Source organism: Melanotaenia boesemani, chromosome 20 (genome assembly GCF_017639745.1).
Source record: "Melanotaenia boesemani isolate fMelBoe1 chromosome 20, fMelBoe1.pri, whole genome shotgun sequence".
NCBI classification, from domain to species: Eukaryota; Metazoa; Chordata; class Actinopteri; order Atheriniformes; family Melanotaeniidae; genus Melanotaenia; species Melanotaenia boesemani.
Window position 1 is genome coordinate 19,802,962 of NC_055701.1, and position 22,819 is coordinate 19,825,780.

Sequence of the window (22,819 nt, forward strand, 5' to 3'; positions counted from 1 at the left end):
GCCCATTCAAGGTTGGCTTTCGATGAGGGTGACTAATAACAGGCATGATGAGGGCTACAATACATCTTTATTTTACAATGCAGGCATTTCTGTCATGAACACGAGTTTGATTATCGACATGTAGTTGCTCTTAGGACTACAAAAGGTTTCATGTTCTTCAAAGGTAAATAAAGGCAGTTTCTTCCTGCATGAACAACTGCTGCATGGACTCATATTTGGAAAGAGAACAGTGTTTTGGCTTTTAGTACTGAACTTTAAAAACAGTGTAATTTAACACCCCTGTCTAAGACCTAACAAGTCCTAATGAACCATAATTTTCTATAAATTAACAAATTGGAAATGCTAAGAAAAAAATGAAAAGACCTTAGATTTATTTTGTGAGCATCTGAAACTGGGCCACACTCTACAGTATACAGTTGTTTCAAATTAGCTCAGTTTTCCCAAGCTGTGACAGTCAAATGCATCGCACAGTATATGTCAATATATTAATGGAGTGTGTGTTCCACTTGTGAGAGAGATGGCCCTGAAGCTGCACAGCTTGATTCTAAACACAGAATCTTCATCAAATCCAAGAATCCCTTTGCAAGACATGGGGCAGCTACAAGCAAGTTTAGCATCCAAACAGTCTAAATCTTTAAAACCTTACTTTATAAATCATAATTCTTTCATATCAGTAGGTTTTCAGCAAATCCAGACATGGCTACACTGACAGACAATAGATACTGTTCCTTCCTTGAGACTTGTAAGGGGTGGTGCTAGCCTGAAACATTTATCAGCTTTGTTTCAAAAGCGTTATTTAAAACCACTGACTTGTCAATTTTGGTAGTGTGATGCAAAAAGAATATCAGAAATGAGGTTTTGGGGGAAAACTGAGGTATATGAATAATAGATGAGCACTGGCTTACCATGTTTGGTTCTCCTGTGCAAAGCAGGCTAATGGCTATCGATGTCTCTAGTTTCCAACAAATTGCTTCATATGAGGGCTCAATTCAAAAAGAGAAAGAGTGGATTCCAGTGAAAAGGAGACAAGAGAATGAAATTATCTCTGAATATTGAGATGCACGCTTGCTCAGCCAATTCTTTGTCCTGACAAGTATCAGGTATCAGCGGAATTAGCACAATGTAAAATTAAGCCCGATCAAGCAAGGCCATGAAACATTCCCATATCTCAGTCCTTGTAAGAGAAAAGATTGATGAGTGATTCCACTGGAACAGAGCCAGAATTTGACAGATGTGCTACTAAAAATCATGAGAAAGAGGTCTGGGCCAAGTCACCGACACACATGCTCATACATACAACTATATCCCTATGTATTCTATTCAAGATCTAATTAATCACTTGATTATTTTAGAACGTTTCACTGGCTGGCATACTCTTGGGAATGTGATTGGCAAATAATACTTGGCCTATATGATGTTGGTTTTGGAGACAACCAAAAAGCAAAGCCAAAAATACAGATGGCAATCCCTCTTCGTTCTTTTCCTCTTTCTATTTCTCCCTTCATCTCTACTTCTGTGGCTCTCCAGCTCTCTCAGACACATTCATGAGGCTATAGGCTAATCCATTCTCCTCTCTCCCTGTACCTTTGTCTCCTCATATTCAACTAACAGGCATGATTTAGGAATTATGGAATTAGGGCAGCACTCCCATCTCTATTAATGAGGAAAGGCATGATGAAAGAGCTTGATCCTGAACATACCATTTTGGTAGACTCTAATACACATTTGCTAACTCCATCTCTCTTTCAACACTTTCTATTCTTCCTCTGCTCCCATTCCTTCCCTTCTCCCACGCATACATTATACCTTTGCTGTAATTACTGAGAAATACTAATTCGTAGCTCTTCAAGCACTGTTGGATGTAGCGTTAAATGGTGAAATGGCTCAAGAAAGTTAACTATGAACCACTCACCCATGCATAGACACACATGCACAAACACACTCACAGGAGTCCAGATGGGCCATGTGTTATTGCTGAATAATGCATGCTATGTAGACTCTATAAAAGTTACATGGGCGGAGAGAGCTAGTCATCATTCAGGCACTATGGGCAGTTTGGTTTAGTTCATAGGTATTTAACTGTAGGTGACCCCACAGGGGGGAAATATTTAGCTGCAATTAAAAAAAACAAAAAACAAAAAAAAAAAACACTTGCCTTTTAGACATTGTCAGCTGATATGTTGGCTGGCCCTCTGCCTGCTGTCTTTGAAGTCACCTTGAAAAAGCTTTTGCGGTTTAAACCATAAAACTTGGGAATTACACAGCAGATTTAAAGCTAGAGGCTCTGATTTCAGAGCATCGCTCAAAAGCACTATGAAAATTATCTAGCAGTCGTCTTCATGTAAAATATCCAGAGGAGGGGAGGGGGAGAGGGGGGAGGTCTGGGTGAAGGGTAAATGCTGCACTCATGTGGGGAAATTGAGCAGTGCCTCTTTTTTCTCTCTCTCTCTCTCTGGAGTCATATGACAGGACATGCATATCATCATGTGTTGTGTTCAAATTCGCATCGTAACTATTAAACTTTGCCAACTGATATTCAACTGGCCAAACAAACTGAAAACATAAAAAAATTCGGATTTCGTAAATACAAAGCAGTTCTTGTTTTTGTTTTGTTTTTGTTTTTGGGGGTTTTTTTTTTTTTTTTGTTTTGTTTTTTTTGTTTGATTTTGTTTGTTTGGGTTTTTTTTGTTGTTTGTTTTGTTTTTCAGAAGAAATGGTAAGGAACCTATTATATGAGTGAAATACATTTGAAGATGTTTATAGGGGCGCAAGAAATCGGGATTCCTCTGGTTTTGTCCATTAAATAAATCATTTATGTGCTAAAGAAAAAGAGTGATTAACTGAAGCGATGACAACAAAAAGACAAAATAGCAACTGTGAGTTTTAAAACAATGTAACACAATGAAAATTAAAATCAAACAAACGTGATTTAAATCGATTAAATCGCGTGGGTAGCCTACTTCATGACGCCATCATATCCCGTCTATTCAAGGAATTCTGTGATTTCCGACGACCCATAAATGCACCAACCGACACACTTTCCAGTTCTGAGACGGCGGAGGCAGTGAAGGAATTCGGGAGTTACCAAATCCAAGTTCACATACCGTCAAAGAAGGAGGAGTTGCGAGCGAGGTCGCGTTTGTTCACGTGGAAGTTTAACAGTAAGTATTGATAAATATCTCTCAACATTTTTTGTCAACATAGTTGAAGTAGTGGCGTTAGGTACTTGACAGGGAAGCGGAACTAGCTAACTACCAAGCTAGTAGCACGTTAGCTAGGGTAATAGTTGCCCCTGGATTTTGGATATATATTTATAGCTCCGATATAGATTCTTGAGCACAACTACAACTTTTTGGAAAATGTAAGAAAACTTTGACACTTTTTTATACTGTTCTATGTCTACTTTTACCCTTTTTATTGAGTTCAAAAGAGTTGTTTTGGGACTTATCTGGTCAACTTTGTTGTTATGGGTGTGGAGTGACTTCCTTGCTTCAGACTGCGCTTTTTTAATGCTTTGGTTGATATTTCAGCCAAACGCTACCTGTTTGTCAAGTGACACATGTTAGATGGTTGCTCAGCACTTAACTTTGTGGCCAGCTTGATAAATAACCATGGTCATGCGCGTGTGGACATGCGCCCATTTAAAATTAACTGTGGAAATGATAAACCATCTGTTAACCCATCTACCCATATTTTATTATCAACTGTAGGGTATTTTTTTTTTTTTTTTTTTTTTTATTATTATTTTTTTATCATGTATTAATTTAGAAACAAAAGATCATGGTTTAAATTTGAGCTACACAGCATGATGTCATTGGCCCCTCGATTGTGTTTGTTATTGCACACAGGTCAGTATTATGAGTCAGCTACCCTGACCAACTACTTACACTTCACTTAAAAAAAGAAAAACAAATGCTGGTTTCCATATTGAAAACAGGCTGTAAGAAGGGGGAAAATGCCACAATTTCTAATTGTTAAAAAATAAAGAACGAGGATATTATTCAGGCAGGGATAAGAATAAACGTCACTTTGTGCTGCAGTAAGCTCTGGAGGAACAGGTTTGGGTAGAAGAACAAGAAATGCGTTTCCCTGTTGGACCTATTGTCTTGGGCACTTGTTGTTGGTGCTGTGAAGATTCTACAGCATGAATGGGTATGTCCTTAAGGATTGTTAAATTATTCTCCATGCGCCTGTGCGCTCATATGGTATCACAGTTTTGTTTTCTCAAATGTTAAGTGAAAGTATAGTGTGTGGACAGAAACCAAAATATATTTTTGATTAAGTGTACTATCCATGTTTGGCATGTATTCAACCTCAGTGTTTAGACCTGAGGATAACTCAGTATCCTGATTCTGCTTACCTTACATTTATACCTGTAACAATTATTACATAATTCGAGATCACAAGTATTTGAGCTGATCATAAATCTTTTCCACTAATCTGTTTACTATCAGCTGGATTCCATGTTGCTTTCTGCTATTCACGTGTGATTCTTCTGTAGAGGTTCATTGGTACAAACTATTAACTCAAGGTTCATCAAATATTGTTTGATATTCCATGAGTGGAACATAGCCACATGCTATAAGGCAGTGGTTCCCAACCTGGGGTTCGGGACCCCCAAGTGGGTCCCCCAAAGAGTACAGGGGGTCTCAGAGGCTTTGAACTTTCAGAGCCATTGTGATTAATGTCCACACATTTTCCCCATATTAAGTAAGACTAAATGTTGTTTATTTAACTTTGGTTTAATCAAAGGACAGGACTTAGCCATAATACATTTAGAATCTCCCTTTTGAAAGCATAAAACAAGCATGGTTTTAGCCCCGGGTGGGGCAGGGGGTCCAGGGCTTTTTAATATTTGCATGAAGGGGTCCCCAAGGAAGATAGGTTGGGGACCACTGCTATAAGGAAACACTGTGGGCACATTGAGGCAAGTTGTTAGATTTGCAACAAAAAGTGACCATTAAAGGCACTAATATCACTGATATAAAATTAAGACATTCAATACATCCTTAAGAAAAGTATGATTGTTACTGTTCTGTTGACTTGTTCAGTTGCTTTCTTTGCAGCTCTCAAGAGTATAATAATATGTGTGAATAAGTCCTGTTTCAATGTTACACTTGTAAACTTACACCTCACTTGTCCAATGATTGGATAAAAAAAAAGCAAATCAACCTTTTGTGAAAAATGTGCTCTCTTGTCCAGAAAAAAGGGGGGAAAAGCAGAGTCAGCAACATTAAATCCACTGAACTGTCTGCCAAGTAGAATATCTGTTTTCCTGCTCTTTTTTTTTTATTTTTATTTTTTTATTTTTTTATTTATTTATAATGGGTTTTTTTGCCCCTGCAGGTTTGACAAGGAACTTAAAGTCTAGGGGTTATTTGCAAAACAGGAAAATGTCACTTGATCTCTAAAGGAAAAGGAGATGACAGGAGAGGAAGAAACAGAGTAGGAAATAAAGCTGTCCTTCCTGAGCATTGTTATCCAGAAACTTTAGACTTGTTATAAAACAAACACAAAAGCCCCCCCCCAAAAAAAAAACGGAGGTTGTGGATGGTTGGTTGTCTTCCGTTGACTAGGTATAGTTCATCTGTATCACAGAAAACAGGCTTAAAGCTTTGCTTGTAATAAGCTTGATCTCATGTTGCCCACCTGCTGTTTCATCAGTTCTTTTAGTGTATAGTCTGATACTGGACTGCATCAAGATTACTGGATAAATGGGATTTGTTTCTACTGCGAAAGCATTTCTTGTTTTGCTATAAAAATTATTACTTAAACTTTGCACATTATGCACATAACTTGGTAATTTTAGTGCTTGTACCTTGTACTGTGTTACTCTGAAGTATATGTTTTTATTATCTGCTTCCCCATATTTTGCCAGAATTTTGCTGAATTTCTTTCTTTGCAATAGATGGAAAAATAAATATATAAATAGCGATATGAAACAAATTTCGTATCTATTTTTATACATTCATATTCATTCATCCTTTGATTAATTATCCGTACTGCTTAGTCCATTACTGGTCGCGGGTAAGCTGGAGCCTACCCCAGCATTTTAACAGGTGAGAGGCAGGGTACACCCTGGACAGTTCACCAGTCTGTTGCAGGGCCAACACAGATAGGAACAAACAACCATTCACACACACACTCACCCCTAGGGAGAATTTAGAGTGAGCAATTAACCTAACATGGCTTTGGACGGTGGGAGGAAGCTGGAGAACCCACACATGCACAGGGAGAACATGCAAACTCCACACAGAAAGGCCACTGGCCCCTAGGCTCAAACCAGCGATCTTCTTGCTATGAGTGCTTTTATTAAGGATCAGCAGCACATTTGCTGAAATGAAAGTAGCTGTATATTTAATTAAATGCTCTTAAAATTAAAGAAAAAAGGGATTTTCACTTGCCATAATGGAAATAAAGCTCAAAACCAGATATCTTGATGTAAACTATATTCCCTCATTCTGTATTGCATGTGAAAAAGTTCCTATATTTGAAAATCTGCAGCTTACAGCTTCTGGTTGACATGTTCTCGAGCCTGCCTTGCTGTTGTACCGAGATCGTGACATCTGAATGTGCATCAGACACAGCCCACATTGAGTTGTCACACACTGAGTCAGTATGTCCTGATGTAATCAGCAGGCAGCAGTTAAATAGTTATACTGTCGGTTACGTAAGTTTCATACTTTAATAGTTTAGTGGAGTTTATGTAATTGACTCTGCAACCTCTTAAGCTCCCTGAGGAACCGCTTAGACATTATTTGAATTTCAGTTTCACAATATCTTGTTTTTCCCATTTGGCGCATTTTATTAGTTTCCGCTTTAAATTCTCATAGCACGTTAAATCGTGGGACTGTTTTATTGTTCACAGTTTTTGTCATTAATATTTAAACATCCCATTTTGACTGACATTAGCTTTGATTATGGGATAAGATGTTACATTTCAGTTTCATCTAATTGTCTTAGTTGCAAATCTTTGTATGGAAACAAAGTCTAATGTCACTTTTTAAAAAGTTATTTCTTTGTGAATGTCAATGAAATATGACCTTTTTAAAAAATATTTATTGCAGATATTTACATTTATTTATTCCTAGTAGTGTGTATATAATGTATTAGAGTTGCAGTTATGTTAATATTATATATGCAACTTAAATGGTCAGGAAAGGTTAAGTAAATGTTTTTTTTTCAAACCAGAAAGAAAACACACCTCATTTAAATCATGATTTAATTGTTTTCTGTTCAGCGACAATACTATCTATTTTCATTAGCTTATTTTCTCAACATTGCTTTGATATCAGTCACTTACTACAATGGGGCTAATTGTCATATTTAGTTTTACTGTTTCTATTCCTATAAACTCAGAACTGTGTTAAGTATTAATCAGCTACTTTGGTATGTCTATAACAAATGTTTTTGATTAAAGTTTCACACTGTAGTAAATCTATAATTAAGTATATCACTGTCAGCTGCTAACTTTAAATTTAAATGCTGATTTCCCTATCACAGCCTTCATATCTCTTTTCCCTCATTGAAACTTTACATGATTCTTCTCGCCCCGTTGGAGCTAAGATTGACAGGCTCTATCAGCCTCATATCTAAGCCTGCTGTATGTGCTCAGTCTTCTAATGCTCTTTAAGAGGGGAAAAAGAGCCTGATTTGTTTAGGGTTTGCATTTTCTTTCCCCCTCCATATGGGTTACATGAGCACTAACCAAACTGTAATTCACTTGTGTTGTCCTTAATGCTCTATCCTTTAATGCATTTTCCATATTTAGGATAAGTGGCAGGCAGCATGGAAGAAGACTTGTTCTGTGGTATTACCCTCAACCATTATCTTGGAGTCTCCTATAACCTGATCTTTTAAGATATTTAGGCTTTGACTTGCATTTCCATTGTGTCATACAAATTGAAAAGCTGAACTTGTGTAATGTAGAAGTGGGTGGAGTGTTATTTAGTTAAGATTTTATTGGCAAACTTCTCAGAGCCTGCATGCTTATTACATTAACCTAGTTGAAAAGTATTTAATTTATCATGAAACCAGAGAAAGGCAAAGAGATCCATTTTTAGAGCTTTAACCAGTAAGTATTTTGTGCATTATCGCATTAATTATTAATGTATTAAAGTGAGACATCAGTCAATAAATTGGTCAGACTGTCCACTGGCAGATATTGGCATACAGTGAATGTATTGGTTTCACCTGATGATACAGGACACTCTGTGTCAAATGCTGAAGGTACATTTCAGTTAACTGAGAAATGGTGTTTTGAGTTTTATCCTCATGAGAACACAAAGGTATAATAGGAATGTACTTTTTTTTTTTTTTGGGTTACTGTGAAGTGTCAGGCTTATTACATGTATCGATTGGAGAGTTTTGTTCTTTAATCATTATACTCACAGGTTTTCTATCTAAAATGTTTAAGGAGAAACAAAAAAGTAAGACTCCATGATTATTTTTTTCCTAAACCAGAATTCAAGAGTTTGTTCTGTATTTGTAGCTTAATGATTTTTGCCATCTGATGCAATCCATGTAGTGAGCTGTGAACTCTGCCTCTCTTTCAGGCCTCAGAATATTGAGCTTGGTGCCACAGGAGGGGCCCCCAAACAGGACAGCAGCAACATGGAGGACATGACTGTGGAGCAGATGGCAATCAGAGCCAACCAAGTGACTGATGAGGTACTAAGTCACACAGACGGTGTAAAAACAGTCTATTCCTCCCTCGCATTCTATCATGGTCTCGTTTAATTTTAGTGAACTCAGCCTGAAAGTAGTAGTATGTACCTGCATCTTTATATGGCAAGGTTGAAGAAAGAACTCCTGGATCCAGTTGTGGTTCCAGACATCAAAAGTCAGTCATCTCCAATGTGAACAATACACCACATCCAGTAAAATTTCCATGCAAATCGTTGCACAACATCAAGTAATCCTGTAAACAAACTGTACCAACTGCACAGCTTCTTTGATTGAGGTAATCAACCACACACAAGAATTGACAGGTTTGAACAGCGCTCTGAAGCAAAAACCAGATTTTCAAATGCAAACTAATCAAAACTAACGCAGCAAGAGCTGAGAATAACCTAAGTAGTAGTCTACACACTTTGGAGAGGGCATGCATGTATACTGGAAGATGTGGGAAACATAGCCTGGCTTTGTCTAAAGTTTAAAACAATCCACCAGCCACTGCCTCCATAGCGCACTAATTAACAGACACCTCATTTGTTGAGTCGATCCGTAAATGGAGGCAATGTTAATCTAATTGCCTCCTGGATGTATATTTACCATAGAAACATTAGTGGTATTATGGCATTTAACTCTCATAAAAAGGGCTAATTATGGTATATCCTAGAATGTGTTATTCCTATAATGTCGGAATAACAAATACTCAAATGTAAAACATTTAAATCCATAAAGGGGCAGAGAATGAGGTTAATTGTTACTGATGCCTCACCGCACTGAATTATTTTAATTAGCTCTGCCTGGGAGACTTTAAAATGAGAATTTACTATGATGAAATAATTATTGTAGCCATAACCTCATTGCAGAACACATATTTTTGATATAGAGTAGGTAAAAAGCGAACACATTATGTGGGACTCTATATTATAAATCTAAAAGATCGTAAGAGAATTATTATATTTAGATTGTATTCAGAGTTTAGAAGGGTATTATATAGAAAGTGTGTAAAGCTTTATGTCTAATTTAGTCAGATAGCTCTTTTACATCACTGTGCTTTTGACAATTTGAGTGGCATCAGCTCTGTGTTATTATCTTTGGAGATAATTGTTTAATCAGCACTCCAGGGCAGCACATGGTCAGCCATCTGATTTAAATGGAGGGAAACTGATTTGCTCTGGTTGTTCTTTTAACATAACACACTACAGCCTTGTATAGTTTTGAATGTAGTTTATATGTAATGGTTTGATAGTTTTCACTTGCTGTTTTTCTTAGCTGTGTTTGGTTTTTCTTTTGTTCTCTCTGTGTGCTTTCTCACTTAACCTACAATCTTCTTTCCACCTCTTCCGTCTTCCTACTGCTGCTGCCTGGTTGATCATACAAGGGACAAGGAAATAGGAGGGTCCCTCTGCTAATTCTGCTTACCTCTCTGGCCTTGGGTAACAACTCATACCTAAAACATTCATATCATGGCTCACAATATATCAGGACATCAGAATTTGTTCTAAGAGATCCTCTGAAGGAAATCAAACATAAGCCGTCTTTTCTGACACTGCCAGTTGTTTAAATCTGTTTTAATATTTCCTAATAATCCTGTTATATTACATAATTATATTAATATTAAATAATAATTATAACAATAACACATATTATTTCTTTCATGACACTGAAGGTCACCTCACAGAAATACAATAAATACAGTCTTTCAATTTTTATCAACTACTTTGACAGTTTGGGCTCTGTAGATGGATCAACTGAAAATGTCTCATGCTTATCACTGAGACTGACATAAATTTAATCTTGATCTAATTTTGAGATAATTTAATCGCCCAGCCCTACCCACACATATCTCATCAAGTTGTGCTTTCATTTAAGCCACCCCAAGCAAATAATAAAATACCCCACAGTTGTTTGTATGTTAGATTTGTCTCAGTACCCCAATCTGGAAAATTTGGCTGAGACAGTCATTCCAGGCTTAATTAGCCAAGTTCAATGATTCTAGGAGACATAATGTAATGTTCATCCACAGAAGTGATGTTCTGGCTAAGCCAACAGAAACCTGGCTCAGCTCAACACATCCCACTCGCCAATTCATGTTTGTCTGTTTCTCAACTCACTGATGAATGTATTCAGAGCAAACATAACACAGAAGGAGAGAACAGAGAGTCTGGTCCTCACTTTCTAGTTAACTGTTCATTAGTGATGGAAACAATGGAGCACCTGAATCCTTTGGATCTACTTCTTTTTCTGCTGCCCTTGCTATTAATAGAGACAGAAAAGGCGTAACTCACCTGAACTGACTGCATTCCAGCTTGCCATCAACACTTTCCGTCTCTGTATGCATTTGTCTTTGTCTATTGTGCATTAGACTACTGACTTGTGTGACCTTTTCATCCTCACCTGATCAGTGACTGCTAAAAGAGGTGGTGTTGCATGCATTTAGTTTACATAGTCATAAAGCAACAAACCTTCCAAATATAATATTTCAAGTAAGGGAAAATAAAAAACAAATTAAACCTAGACATTTGAGTTATTGAATAATTTTGTCATGAGTTAATGTCTTTGTTTTTTGTTATTTTGCCACCTAGATATAATAACATTTGGACATAATCTAAAACCAATGCAAATGTATTAATTTCTTCTCTTTAAGTAATGACAAATTACTTGTTTTCCATCATTTTATTAAATAACATATTGATGTTTAAATATAACGTGTAAGTCTTTGAGGAAAACATTTTCAACCTAAATGATTGTTATGTAATGACTGTAAACAAAGATTATATTCAGTTAACTGTCATTGAGATAAAACGGGGCAGAGTGCAGGAAGACACCATCACACAGGTTTATCATTAAGATTCTTATTTTCTTATTTCTAGTTCTTTGATGTATGTGAATACATTTGTAAGGTGTAGCTTCATTCTTTTACTTATCGCTTGCATCTCTCATTTCCTTTTTTCAATGTTCATCCGTTTCTCTTTCTTGATTTCTCTTTGTTTTTCTCTGTCTCTTAATGCCACATTCACATTACTCAGTTCATTTGCTAGAATTCACTCTTGGATGAGTCCGTCAGTCAGAATCAACATAACACAGAAAAGTACTTCTCACAAATAAAAATAAAAACATACTGAGAAGTGACTGCTCCAGGTGTTTTCCTCTCCCCTTTTTGTGCAAACTGCCTTTAGCTACAAACTTTATTACACGTCATTATTTTATAAAATGTACCCTTTTTTTTGTCCACAGTCACTGGAAAGCACACGGAGGATGCTACAGATGGCAGAGGAGGTAAGCCTTTGGCAGTTTTCTCCCCAACACTAAGCACAAATCACATGTGGCCTCTCCAAAGCTTACAATGATTTATGTAACCTTGCATCACATTGGACAAAATGTTCCACAAACTGGTTAGAAATGTTATTTCTATAGGCTATTTAAAAACTTTTTTGACGCTCTATCCTACTCTGTAACCTTATTGACTAACTTTTCTAATATTAAGTTTTGAATAAGGCATTATGTTTATTTATTTTGAAGTGTATTCAGCTTTTTTTTCCCGCCTATAGCGTCTGTTTCTAAATGTGTTGCTTATTTTCTCTTTCAGAGCAAACAGACTGGCATCAACACCATGGTGATGCTTGACCAACAAGGAGGTAAATGCACAGCTTGAACACTACAGCTAAAACACTGCTAGTTTTTTTACATCTCATTCTATGAACATATTTGTTTTGTTGAGTCATTTTGTAATTATTCAAGGTGACAGAGTTCTTGATAATTTGTACCACTTGAGGCAGTCATTTTCATGTAGGCAATGTCTTAAGGATGTCACTAAAAAAACAAAAATAGAAAGGAAAAAAAATTAAGTTCATGCAGGTTAAAGAACATTACGCCAGAAGTAATGTTTTCTAAACTAGAGCTGAATTAATTTGTGATCTCACTGAGTGGCTGCAGGCAGCTGATGATGATATATGCTAATTATTCTGTTTTTACATCTGTATCTGCAACATACATTGCAAATATGGGGGAAAATACTGTTATTGACACTGAAAGAATAGTTGGCATTAGTTAATAATCCATCTCTGATTTTGCTATTTATTTATTAATGTGTTACATTGCATGTGTAAATACTATCTTAAGCCTGGTACACACAATGATTTTTTTTTTTTTTTTATCTTATGAGTTGTTTTTTTTATCTCCTCGAGACCACGAACAAGATAATAAAAATAAAAAAAAAATCAGGCTTTTAACAGTTTTCATCGTACTGTGTGTGCTGTGCTCCAATAATCTAATCACAGAACAACACACATGATTCTGTCCCACAAACGATCTACAATCTAGTCCTCTGAGCCAAAATAAAATAAATAAATAAAATATAGAAGAAGAACCATGGCAACAACCAGAAAACACACCAATTGATGAAGTAATGATGGTGGTCTTGCAACTATTATTAACAGAAAAATCCAGAACTGAAAGAAAAAATAAATAAATAAAAACAGACTGGACACAGCGTGAACACTGACTTTATATTCTTCCTTCCTCCCCAGTCAGCTCGCTCTCTGATTGGCTACATTTTGTTCCATGTCACAATCCACAGAATCACAACTGAGGAGTCGTCAGCTTCCCACACCTCATAAATATGGTCATAAATATTGAACATGTTCAGTACTTCCAATTGTCGGCCACAACCCTTTTCGGAGCCGATTATCATAACACACCTCAGACCAAATGATTATTTTGTAGGAAAATGTTGTAAGACTTGAGATAATCGGGTGTTTGCCGTCCTTGGTTGGGAAGAGGTAAAACAGGATAAAAACAGCTCGATAATCTTTATGTGTGTACCTAACTCTAGTAATGTCACCCTGTTTAGATTTTATAATCCTTTTTTTTTCTGCAGTAACTCGGTTATTAACAGTGAACTTTATTCATTTCTAAGATTGGATAATAAAGTTGATGGACTGAATTAATAAGACGAGTTTGTAAGGTATGAAAGTGTGTAAAAAAAGCAGACTCTGACATAATGTTATGCTTGTTGTTGATTTAGAACAACTGAGGAACGTAGAACAGGGCATGGACCAGATCAACCAGGACATGAGACAGGCTGAGAAAAACCTGACTGACCTGTCCAAGTGCTGTGGCCTCTGCGTCTGCCCCTGTGACAGGTACACCACACACTCTAAGCGACTCAATGCCAGTGTCCTGGTAATGCTTATTACCAGTTTGGAGATTTTTATGTGCTGTGCTGACATGATTATTTATAAATGTCATTTATTTATTATATCCTGCTGAACTTAACAATGATCACTCTTTTTAAAATCATCATAAAGTTCAGCATTTGTCTTGTGTTAATTTGTAGTAATTTGGGTTTCCTTTGCAAGTGTGGTGCTGTGATTTGTTCAAAATGCTGCAGCAAAGTTTTTTTTGGATTCGCTGCTGCTCTGATTTGCACCTCTACTGGGCAAAAATAAATGTAATGGGAGTACAGAAACACTCCTGGAACCTCTTCCAATTATTCAACAGCTTTGTTATTATCAATCACTTACAAGATGCCACTCTGATCAGTTAGAGGGTTTTTAATGAGCAGCCATTTCCAAAATGTGGCTGCTAATAGCGAACAGTGTTGAAGGAAATCTGACATTAATTTGTTTGTCAAATGTGTGTTTGTTGCAAAATGATCGAGGTAAAAAATCGTTGTGGTTCATCATACTTGGTTTTAAATAAAAACAATCTTTCTAAAATGCCTTCACTTTGGAGAAGAAGATACTTTGATTATCAAGACATAAGGTAGGGAATTTATTATCTTCTTCGCTTCAATAAGCAGCAGGTGTGATTGTGGTAATTGCTTACTAACCTGTTGTTCTGTGGGTTTGTGTTTGAGGTATAATACCTGGATTTCCTTGTTCACTCTTGACTTGCTGTTTTTCTTCCAGGGTTTCATCAATTGAGAACGACTCACGTTACAAGCGCACCTGGGGTACTGGAGGAACTGAGGGTGAAGGTGACACCAATGGCTCAAACGTAGTGTCAAGACAGCCTTCAAGTGCTGCTCGCAATGGTCAAACAGTCCAGGTGAACGCCTCGGCACCAACTGGTCCGTACATCAAGAGGTGGGGTCCTGCTCATTTCCATTCTTAAAAATCTGGAATCTGACAAACATCAGTGTTTTGTCATAACGTTGAATTAATTTAGTATTTATTTAGCTCAGCTTCCTCTATTATGTTTTTATTTGTTTTATAAACTTTTATGTATACTTTTATACTTGTTTATCTTATTTATTTTTAGCCATTTTGAATTTGGTTAAGTTATATACTTGGGTATGTAAAGGCTTGTTTTTAATTTGATGTGACTTATGGCTTATTAGTGACTTATCTGGCACTCTTTTTGCATTAACAAATCTTACTTTGTGGTGTAGGGTAACCAACGATGCACGCGAGGATGAAATGGAGGAGAATCTTGAGGCAGTCGGCAGCATCATTGGCAACCTGAAGAAAATGGCTGTTGACATGGGTGGCGAAATAGACAAGCAGAACGTACAGATTGACCGTGTCACTGATAAGGTGAGATTAATGACCTTTCGACTGAGACAAATATTTGTGGGGAAAGTGATGTTGTGTTGTCTGACTAATCAAAAATAAGAGTGTGGAAATAACTACATCCACCTAATCTGTCAGACAACAAGACAAGATACTCATGGCTGTTACCAGTTTCTATGTACACTTTACAACACCTTTCACTGTGACAGTTATTCATTGCCCAGTTAGCTTTGTCTGGCCCAGTAGTACTTACTGGGTCAAAATCCCTGCTCCCTTGGCCCTGAGGGAGCCCCAGAACTGACAGTGAAGATGCTGGTGGCCTGATAGTGTAACAGGGGCTCTTTAATAGCCAAAATCAAGAGTTTTAACTCCAAAGATTTCTCCCATATAAGGAGAAACACAAGGATAGCAATTATTAGATGGACTTAAGGATTATCTACCAGGACAAATGGGGTAAACTGATACAATGCAAGTGTGCAAAACACTAAAACTCTTGCAGAGACAAACTGTTGCATTGTAGTTCATGCACCATGTGCTTCTACAGTGCTAAAGTCTGAGAAGTAGTCAAGTCACCATTATTTATAAGTGCATTTAAAACAGGTGTTAACCAAAGATATGTTTAACTTAGAAATAACAAGAACATTATACCCTCCCCACCCAAAAACAAAACAAAAAAAAAAGATATAGACAAAATGAAAGAAAAACACACATGATTAAATGTCAACAGGCTGCAGGTGATCCAGCAGAGACAGACTTAAGCCCAAGCAAAGAGTAGGCCAGTTTAAAAAATGGACATTTTTATCTATTTGGTATTAAAAGCAGCACAGAAAAGTGGTTTGAACTATAAAATGTTGCTGCACATCCTTTCTTCTTTTGGGATGTTGCTCCAAAACCAGACAACTTGCCTCCTACTTGTGATCCAACGGCGATGCAGAAAAGCACATACAGGGTGTGCATGTGCACTCTTATGCTCTTCTGTACACTATTATGAGGTTTAATTGCGAGAAAGTTACCATTAAATGTAAATCCATTGTTGGTTGCAGCTCTTTGTTTTCTTTTTTCCTTCAGGCGGACATGAACAAACTACGCATCGATGAAGCAAACCAGAGAGCCAACAAGCTCATCAAATAGATGAGGAATCCTTCTGCTAGTCTTTTTTTCATCAACTTTGAGCCTCTTTGCTACACACACATACACACACTGTTCTGCTGTGCATGCACAAACGCACACTTTCTTTGACACACTTTGTCAGCAGTGTGCCTGCCTTTTCTGCACTAAGACATAAATGGATGATGCAAAGATATTTAAACGTATATATTTTCCAACATCTTAATGACACACGTCTACATAGTCGAGCTGGACTGTGAAAAGCAGTGTGGGCATCAGAAACTGTACCAAAGAGGAAGTGACTGACTGCCTGTCACTGCTGCTTGATACCAAATAAGTAGAAGGCCTGTGGCAGCATATAACATTCACAGTGAGGGGAGAAGCACAGGTCGGCTGCTTTTCACTCTTTTTTTCTTTTTTTTTTTTTTTCCCCAACAATCTCATTTCCCTTCCTCTTAAAGTCAAGTACTATGAACATTTGGTGTGTGTGTTGTGACATGTAAGAATGAGGCCACTGATCCTCACTGATGTTGTCTTTAAGTCAGCCTCAGGTAGTTTCAGAAAAACCAACTTTGGTCAAGTGCATCTTACTAAAATTCTACATCTGTTGTGTAATTAAATTTATTGTCATGTTATTTTGAGATATTCCTATTTAATTATTCATTCAGCAGAAATTATTTGTGACTAGTTTTCTCTCCCTGTTCTCATGTCATTTCTGCCATTTCAGATGTAAAAATGAAATGAACACACTGTGCCTTTTGGAGTAAATCATGGCTAATCTTTTTATGCTGGAATTGAAAGCATCCCCTCCAAATGAGAGCAATCTAATGTTACATTTTAATATTTCTGACTGATGGGAATTAAAGTTTTGTGACTATTTGCACCAACCTGCTGTTAGACACATTATATAGCATCTGCTTGTTGATCGCATTTGAAACAAAGCTGGTAAATATCAAGAGAATTCATCATTACCTCCTAAAGCATTTATTTAACTTTTTATTAATGTTTAATTTGGGAAATAAAGCAGTATCTGAACATCAGTAGATCAGCTGCTGGGCTTCATGTCTGTGTTCTTGAGGTTTTTTTCACTCTCACAGCAGTGTTGATGTAAATATTAAAACATACTGTAGCTGTTTATTGCCTGTAGTCATTCTGTTTAATCTAAGTACACCCTTCCTTCTTTGTTACCTCTTGGTTAATAAAGATTTATAGCTCCCAACAGGAGAATTTAATAGCCTATTCGGGCTTCTACACAAATCGGGTAATGTGCAGAAAATTAATTTCCCCAAGTTTATTAATTGCACAGTCTGTAAATGTATAAAAAATGTTGTCTTATAACACATGTTTTTAATAGTGTGTAATTGCTCATATTAGTTATGTACTGACTACATCAGCAGGGCATTGACTTTCTGGCAATTTAAAGAGAAATGGAAATGAATATGAACTTTTCCAGAAGAGCTTTGGATCTGATTAGTGGGTAGTGATGCAGAGAGCCTTTTTTTTTTTAGCCTCTCAAAGCTGCTTTAAAGTTGTGTTGTAACAGCAATTGTGTCACAAAAGGTTCCTCCTGCATCTGCCCAGTAAAGAGTGTGTTTTCACAGCACCGCTACAATAAAAATGATTACATCTAAAGGGTGGTAAATGAGTGCTGGCAGCAAGATGCACAAATATATACAGTATGCAAATGAAAGTTGTTAAAGGGGTGAAAGCAGAAGCTAAATGTGTCCTGGCAGGTTCTGTCAAGGCCTCGCTGAGGAAAAATTGACTAATGATACAGTAATATCATATTCTGAAAATATGTCTCGCAAGCAGCTCCTGGCTTATTTGTTTTGAGGTAGAATAATTATTTGTATGCTTTTCTGCAGGCATACACCACTCGAGTTTGTAAAGATTGAAATAAACTGCTATCCAGGGCTTTGTACTGCCATAAGTGATCATCCTCAGCTTGTTACTGGTGAGCTGAGATGTGATTAGCATGAAGCTGTCATCTATTCTTTGCATTACCAACAGCCACTGGAGTGTAAATACAACAGTTTTGTTTGTTTTGAATGTAAACATTTGCAGCTTGAATTTAGCTTGCTCATTGGATGACTGTTAAGGAAAAAAATCCCTTTTTTGTGTGTGTTTAAAGCCTCACTCTGATAAAAATGTACTCAATAAATTTGTTGTAAAAATCTTCATCAGATTTTTTTTTTTGCTTGACAGAACCAAGAACTCAAATTGTCCATGGGAACTAAAACAAACCAAAAAGAAAGCTAGGGAAAAAAATTAAAAACATGGCTCGTAAAAAAGCCAACCTGTAAAGTCTCAGGATATTAATTTTAAACTTTATTTTCTCAAAATGTATAATGATATTCCCCTCATTTCTTGATATTTTACATAGCCAGAGAGTACAAAATGCAGATTAAAAACCACTGAACAGAAATGGGAAGAAGTGGAGTCAACAAAGTGCATGAACATGTACGAGTAGGAGTGTCACAATCTGAGTTTACTGTAGATGCAGTGAGCAAAAACACGACTGAATACACAAGATGCAAGGCTTTCAAACCATTTCGAGGTGCACTTATAACAGAAATACGACTCTTGTTCTTTATAGCATACATGTGATGCACACTATTCTTTTCTTGTCCTGCTTTCATAAAAGACTAATAGTTATTGTCTAGCTGCTTTATAAATATATGTAGACTACACTGAGATCATCACAATGCTACCACATTTCCTGAAGAACTACTGAGCTGAACAGTCTTTCTTACACATGGCTTTATTATTTCATGAGGTCACTTGAGTTAGGATAGTAGCGCCCACAGGACAAGGCAAGACGGCAGTGTGAGACTGAAAGCCACCATCCTGTTCAGGAAATATCTAAAAATGCCGTTCAGAAGCTCTATTTCTTCTTTGCTTGTACTAATTCTGTTTTGTTAGCTAGTATTTATTTAAAATCCTAAATGTCTTTCCATCACATTCATAATAAAGACACATTCCCTCAACTCTACAATGAAAGATCCTGGTTTTAGATAAAAAGCATTCCTGGTCCTGTTGTGCGATCTGGAAAATCAGAGATTCATACAGCCTTCAGCTTGTCCCCTTGGGCCGGTTTCATAAAACTTTAATGGTGGTGCAGGTTTTATTTTATTTATTTTATTTTATTGCCCTTAACATGCTTTTAAAAGTGGAAGCACCTTGTTTAAAATCTAGTTTGCTATAATAGCACTCAACATTTGATTGTCTTTTTGCATTAACATTTAATAAATTAATACTAGCCAGACTGGAGGAGTGCTTCATGAGGCAAGGCCAACTGTTAAATCGAGTTTAATTCAGCAAGTCTGACACTTTTTCCTCCGTGTTAAATCAGTATTCCACTTTTAATGTATTTTTTACATGAAGTGCATTTTTTGCATACCTAATATTTTAAGCTGGCTGATATGTGACTTTAGCTTTAGTTTGTACAATCACCTTAAATTTAAGGGGCATATAATTGCATATCCACACTTATGCAAAACACACATCTTACCTCCACAAACCAAGTCCAATAATCATTAACTTTCACTTTCTAAAATACTCAGTCTTTACATTTTGCAACTTTACAAAAGAAGCCATTTTTGACATGGGACCTAAACACTTTGAAGTAATTATTATAGTCATTATTACTAGTAGAGCCATATGACTGAGAGGTATAGCAGTGTTAATGCTTACTGAGAAGAGCCTGACCTCCCCACTGCAGCATTCAGACAAAAGTTGTCATTGGTTATATTTCTGCCAGAGCTTGAATCCACTTCTGCATTTTTGGTGTTAAACATGTTTTGCATTATGTTTACTTTCATTTCAGATGAGTTATTGGTTCTAGTTTTGAGTGAAAGACTTGTTCTGGAAAACAGGTTGGTACTTTGTGAGTTTGTTAGACCTGCACTTGTGAGCCACCGTTATGAAACAAACCCCAGATTTCTGCATGCTAGCAGGAAGCATTCCTGTTTTCTGTCACTGGAAGCCAAAGTTGGAGACAAATAAGGCATGTCAAGTTGGTCTTAATGAAGTTTAAAGAGTATCACAATAGCACCATATCAGACTAACATAAAACATACTCCATGCATCTGTAGATATGTGTGTATATATACTGTTTTTATGTTAATTAATAAATATTACATTTTCAGTTTGATAAACAAGTGTACGTTCACAGAAATAACTTACTGGTTGAGAACATCCTGACTTGGTTTTATATTTAAATTTTGTCAAGTGGTGTCACATGACTGCTTGTTGCCAATTAAAAATCTCTTAAAAGACAAACCTTTCTCAGTGCATAGATAATATAGTTTGCACAACTGCAGTTATGCTTGATGTATGTGTGTGTGCATCGTACAGCACTGCACTACCCTTTTCACATCATCAAATCTTTACACAGCATTTACAAAAGCTTTATCTGGATTATTCACTTCACTCCGGCTCTGTAAGTAGCATGTATTGCTCCAAACTCAAACAGCACAGTATTAGAGTTCACAACCATTTTATAAGGCAGATTAATCAAAGTACCATTCAGTACTCTTGAGTCACCTTATGTTCATTAGAGGCCTTTATATTGTACATGGCTATATGAAAGCATGCCTTAAGAAAGGGAGAAATTGCAGGTAAATAAAAAAAAAAAAAAGGTTTTACAAACATTCTTTGGTTGAGTGTGAAAGGAGCATTCCTGTGCTTTAATTTAATGCTTTGAGTCTGGTATTTGTTAAAAAGAACACAAAGAAAAAAAGATCTTTGTAATATATATTGGCTTAAATACAGGCAAAAAGTGATGGCATTAACCTACACTACAATATCTGTTAATTCTCACAAAATAATATAAAAAATCTAGTGATAAAAAGCTTGCTCTGATTGATTGTACACAAGTACTACTTTCTCCTTCCAGGTTGCCAAGGCAACTCCCTGTCCCGATGGCTTTCCTAGCTCCTTCACTTCTTCTTGGCAAAACGACTGAACTTCTTCTCCTTGTCTTTCTTGGCAGAGCTGGGCTCAGGCAGGGCAGCTGAGGAGGAGGAGGGAGCAGGCAGGCTGTGGGTTTTGGACCCCGAGGGCCCCGACGCCTCCTCCGCTGCCAGGGTCTGAACGGCCTTCTCCATGGCCTGGCTCCAGCGCTGGAGCTCTTCCTAGAGTTAAACACAAAAAGGAAAACACACACTACATCAGATTACAAAGGGAAGTCCACCTCCAGAGGGACCAGTGTGTTTGTCTATTTGCGTAAATGAACAAGTTGAAGTTTTTAAAAACAGTTTTGTGAGGTTAAATCTGAGTAATAAGGATAATGGCAAACTCACTAAGAGCACAACTAGCTGCTGGTATTTCAGAAAGAAATATTCAAAATCAATTTAGTGTTGTGTCCATACAGGAATAATGTTGCTAAATGTGCTCCCGCATGATTTCATCTGCTACATGCAGCAGCACATGGGGTGGGGGATCAATCATAAAACAAAACACGGATTGTCATGATACATAAAAACCTGTTCAAAAGTTGATTTAATGCTTTTTCTCAGCATTTAAAAAACATACCTCATCTTTACACTGGAACAGATATTCACTGCCATCTGCAAGACTGTGGGAGAGAAAGAAAAGTTTTCTTAATCAGACCAGAAATTTGAACTAATCTGAGTTTCTAAAAGTTTGATTTGGTCATCTCGTCTCATCTCGTTAAATTGCATGTGACAAAAGAGAGAAATCTTTATGTTTCTTCGAATGTGACTTGAACTGAAAATTTCTTTTCAATGCATAAACCAGCTTTTCCGAAACGTCAGCTTATGTTTTCTTTTTTTTCTTTGTTTGGGTAGTTCATTTTGAGGCTTCACGCCTGCTTTTCTTCTTCTTGGATTCCCTTTGTTGACTGCTTCTGTGACATTTGTGTCCACCCTTTACTGATAGAAGCTGTCGCACAACCCCAAAGTAGATTATTTCCAACCTAATACTTAGCAGCAGGCAAAGTGTCTCAGTTTTTTTTTTCATTAAGTGATCCATTCTCCCCTTCCAGCATACCCTGAAGATTGTAACTAGAGAGCTCAAATTTAACTTCATCCATCCACTGAGGTCTAGCATATCGTTGCAACACTCTACCATGTGGTCCAAGTTAGTATACCACCACTCCTAAATTAGTCAGTATTTGCTTATGTGTAGATGTGCAGTTTTAACTAAAAGTTTTCCAGTTTAGAGATTTACATTGTGCAGGTGTTGATTAGGAGTCAGGAATAAGATTGACTGTGGAAGTCCACAGTTGCTGAGAGACACAACAGAGTGAAAGCACTAAAAAAATACCTGGAACTGTAATTAGCTGACACTTCCTACTCACATTTAAGGCCTCAGTCAATGAAGAGCTGAGATTAAAGTAGAAATCTTTTTTTTTTTTTTTTTTTAACAGATCATTAACATTTGAAAGCATTTATTTTAATGTGCATTGGCTGCAGGGGTTTGGTTTGCTCATTTCATTAAATAATTGAGGAAATTTTGCACAAAATAACCTGCACCCAGCTGATTTGTTGTCATATTGATGACAT

At 36.8% G+C, this 22,819-nt stretch overlaps 2 protein-coding genes across 5 annotated transcripts in view; one reads left to right on the top strand and one right to left on the bottom strand.

The window, feature by feature from the left end:
* The first annotated feature begins 3,018 nt into the window (after positions 1 to 3,018).
* Positions 3,019 to 18,470, top strand: LOC121630675 (synaptosomal-associated protein 23-like). Of its 3 annotated transcripts, none has more exons than XM_041971090.1 (8): positions 3,019 to 3,161; positions 8,556 to 8,670; positions 11,908 to 11,949; positions 12,260 to 12,308; positions 13,697 to 13,814; positions 14,583 to 14,759; positions 15,065 to 15,209; positions 16,254 to 18,470. In XM_041971090.1, the coding sequence occupies exons 2-8, from the start codon at positions 8,614 to 8,616 to the stop codon at positions 16,314 to 16,316; spliced, it is 651 nt and encodes a 216-aa protein (XP_041827024.1). In that variant the 5' UTR covers positions 3,019 to 3,161; positions 8,556 to 8,613; the 3' UTR covers positions 16,317 to 18,470. The 3 variants fall into 3 exon arrangements, with proteins under 3 accessions (XP_041827024.1, XP_041827023.1, XP_041827022.1); XM_041971089.1 differs by lacking the exon at positions 3,019 to 3,161 and adding an exon at positions 3,207 to 3,361; XM_041971088.1 differs by lacking the exon at positions 3,019 to 3,161 and adding an exon at positions 4,040 to 4,152.
* Positions 18,471 to 20,147: 1,677 nt separating this feature from the next.
* Positions 20,148 to 22,819, bottom strand: part of sptb (spectrin, beta, erythrocytic) — a 36,599-nt gene continuing 33,927 nt past the window's right edge. For both annotated transcript variants that reach the window (XM_041971086.1, XM_041971087.1), the window contains 2 exons: positions 21,828 to 21,870; positions 20,148 to 21,427 (listed from right to left, as the gene is read on the bottom strand). In XM_041971086.1, coding sequence (XP_041827020.1) covers positions 21,233 to 21,427; positions 21,828 to 21,870 — 238 coding nt within the window. In that variant the 3' untranslated portion in view covers positions 20,148 to 21,232. The remainder of the gene's footprint in view (positions 21,428 to 21,827; positions 21,871 to 22,819) is intronic.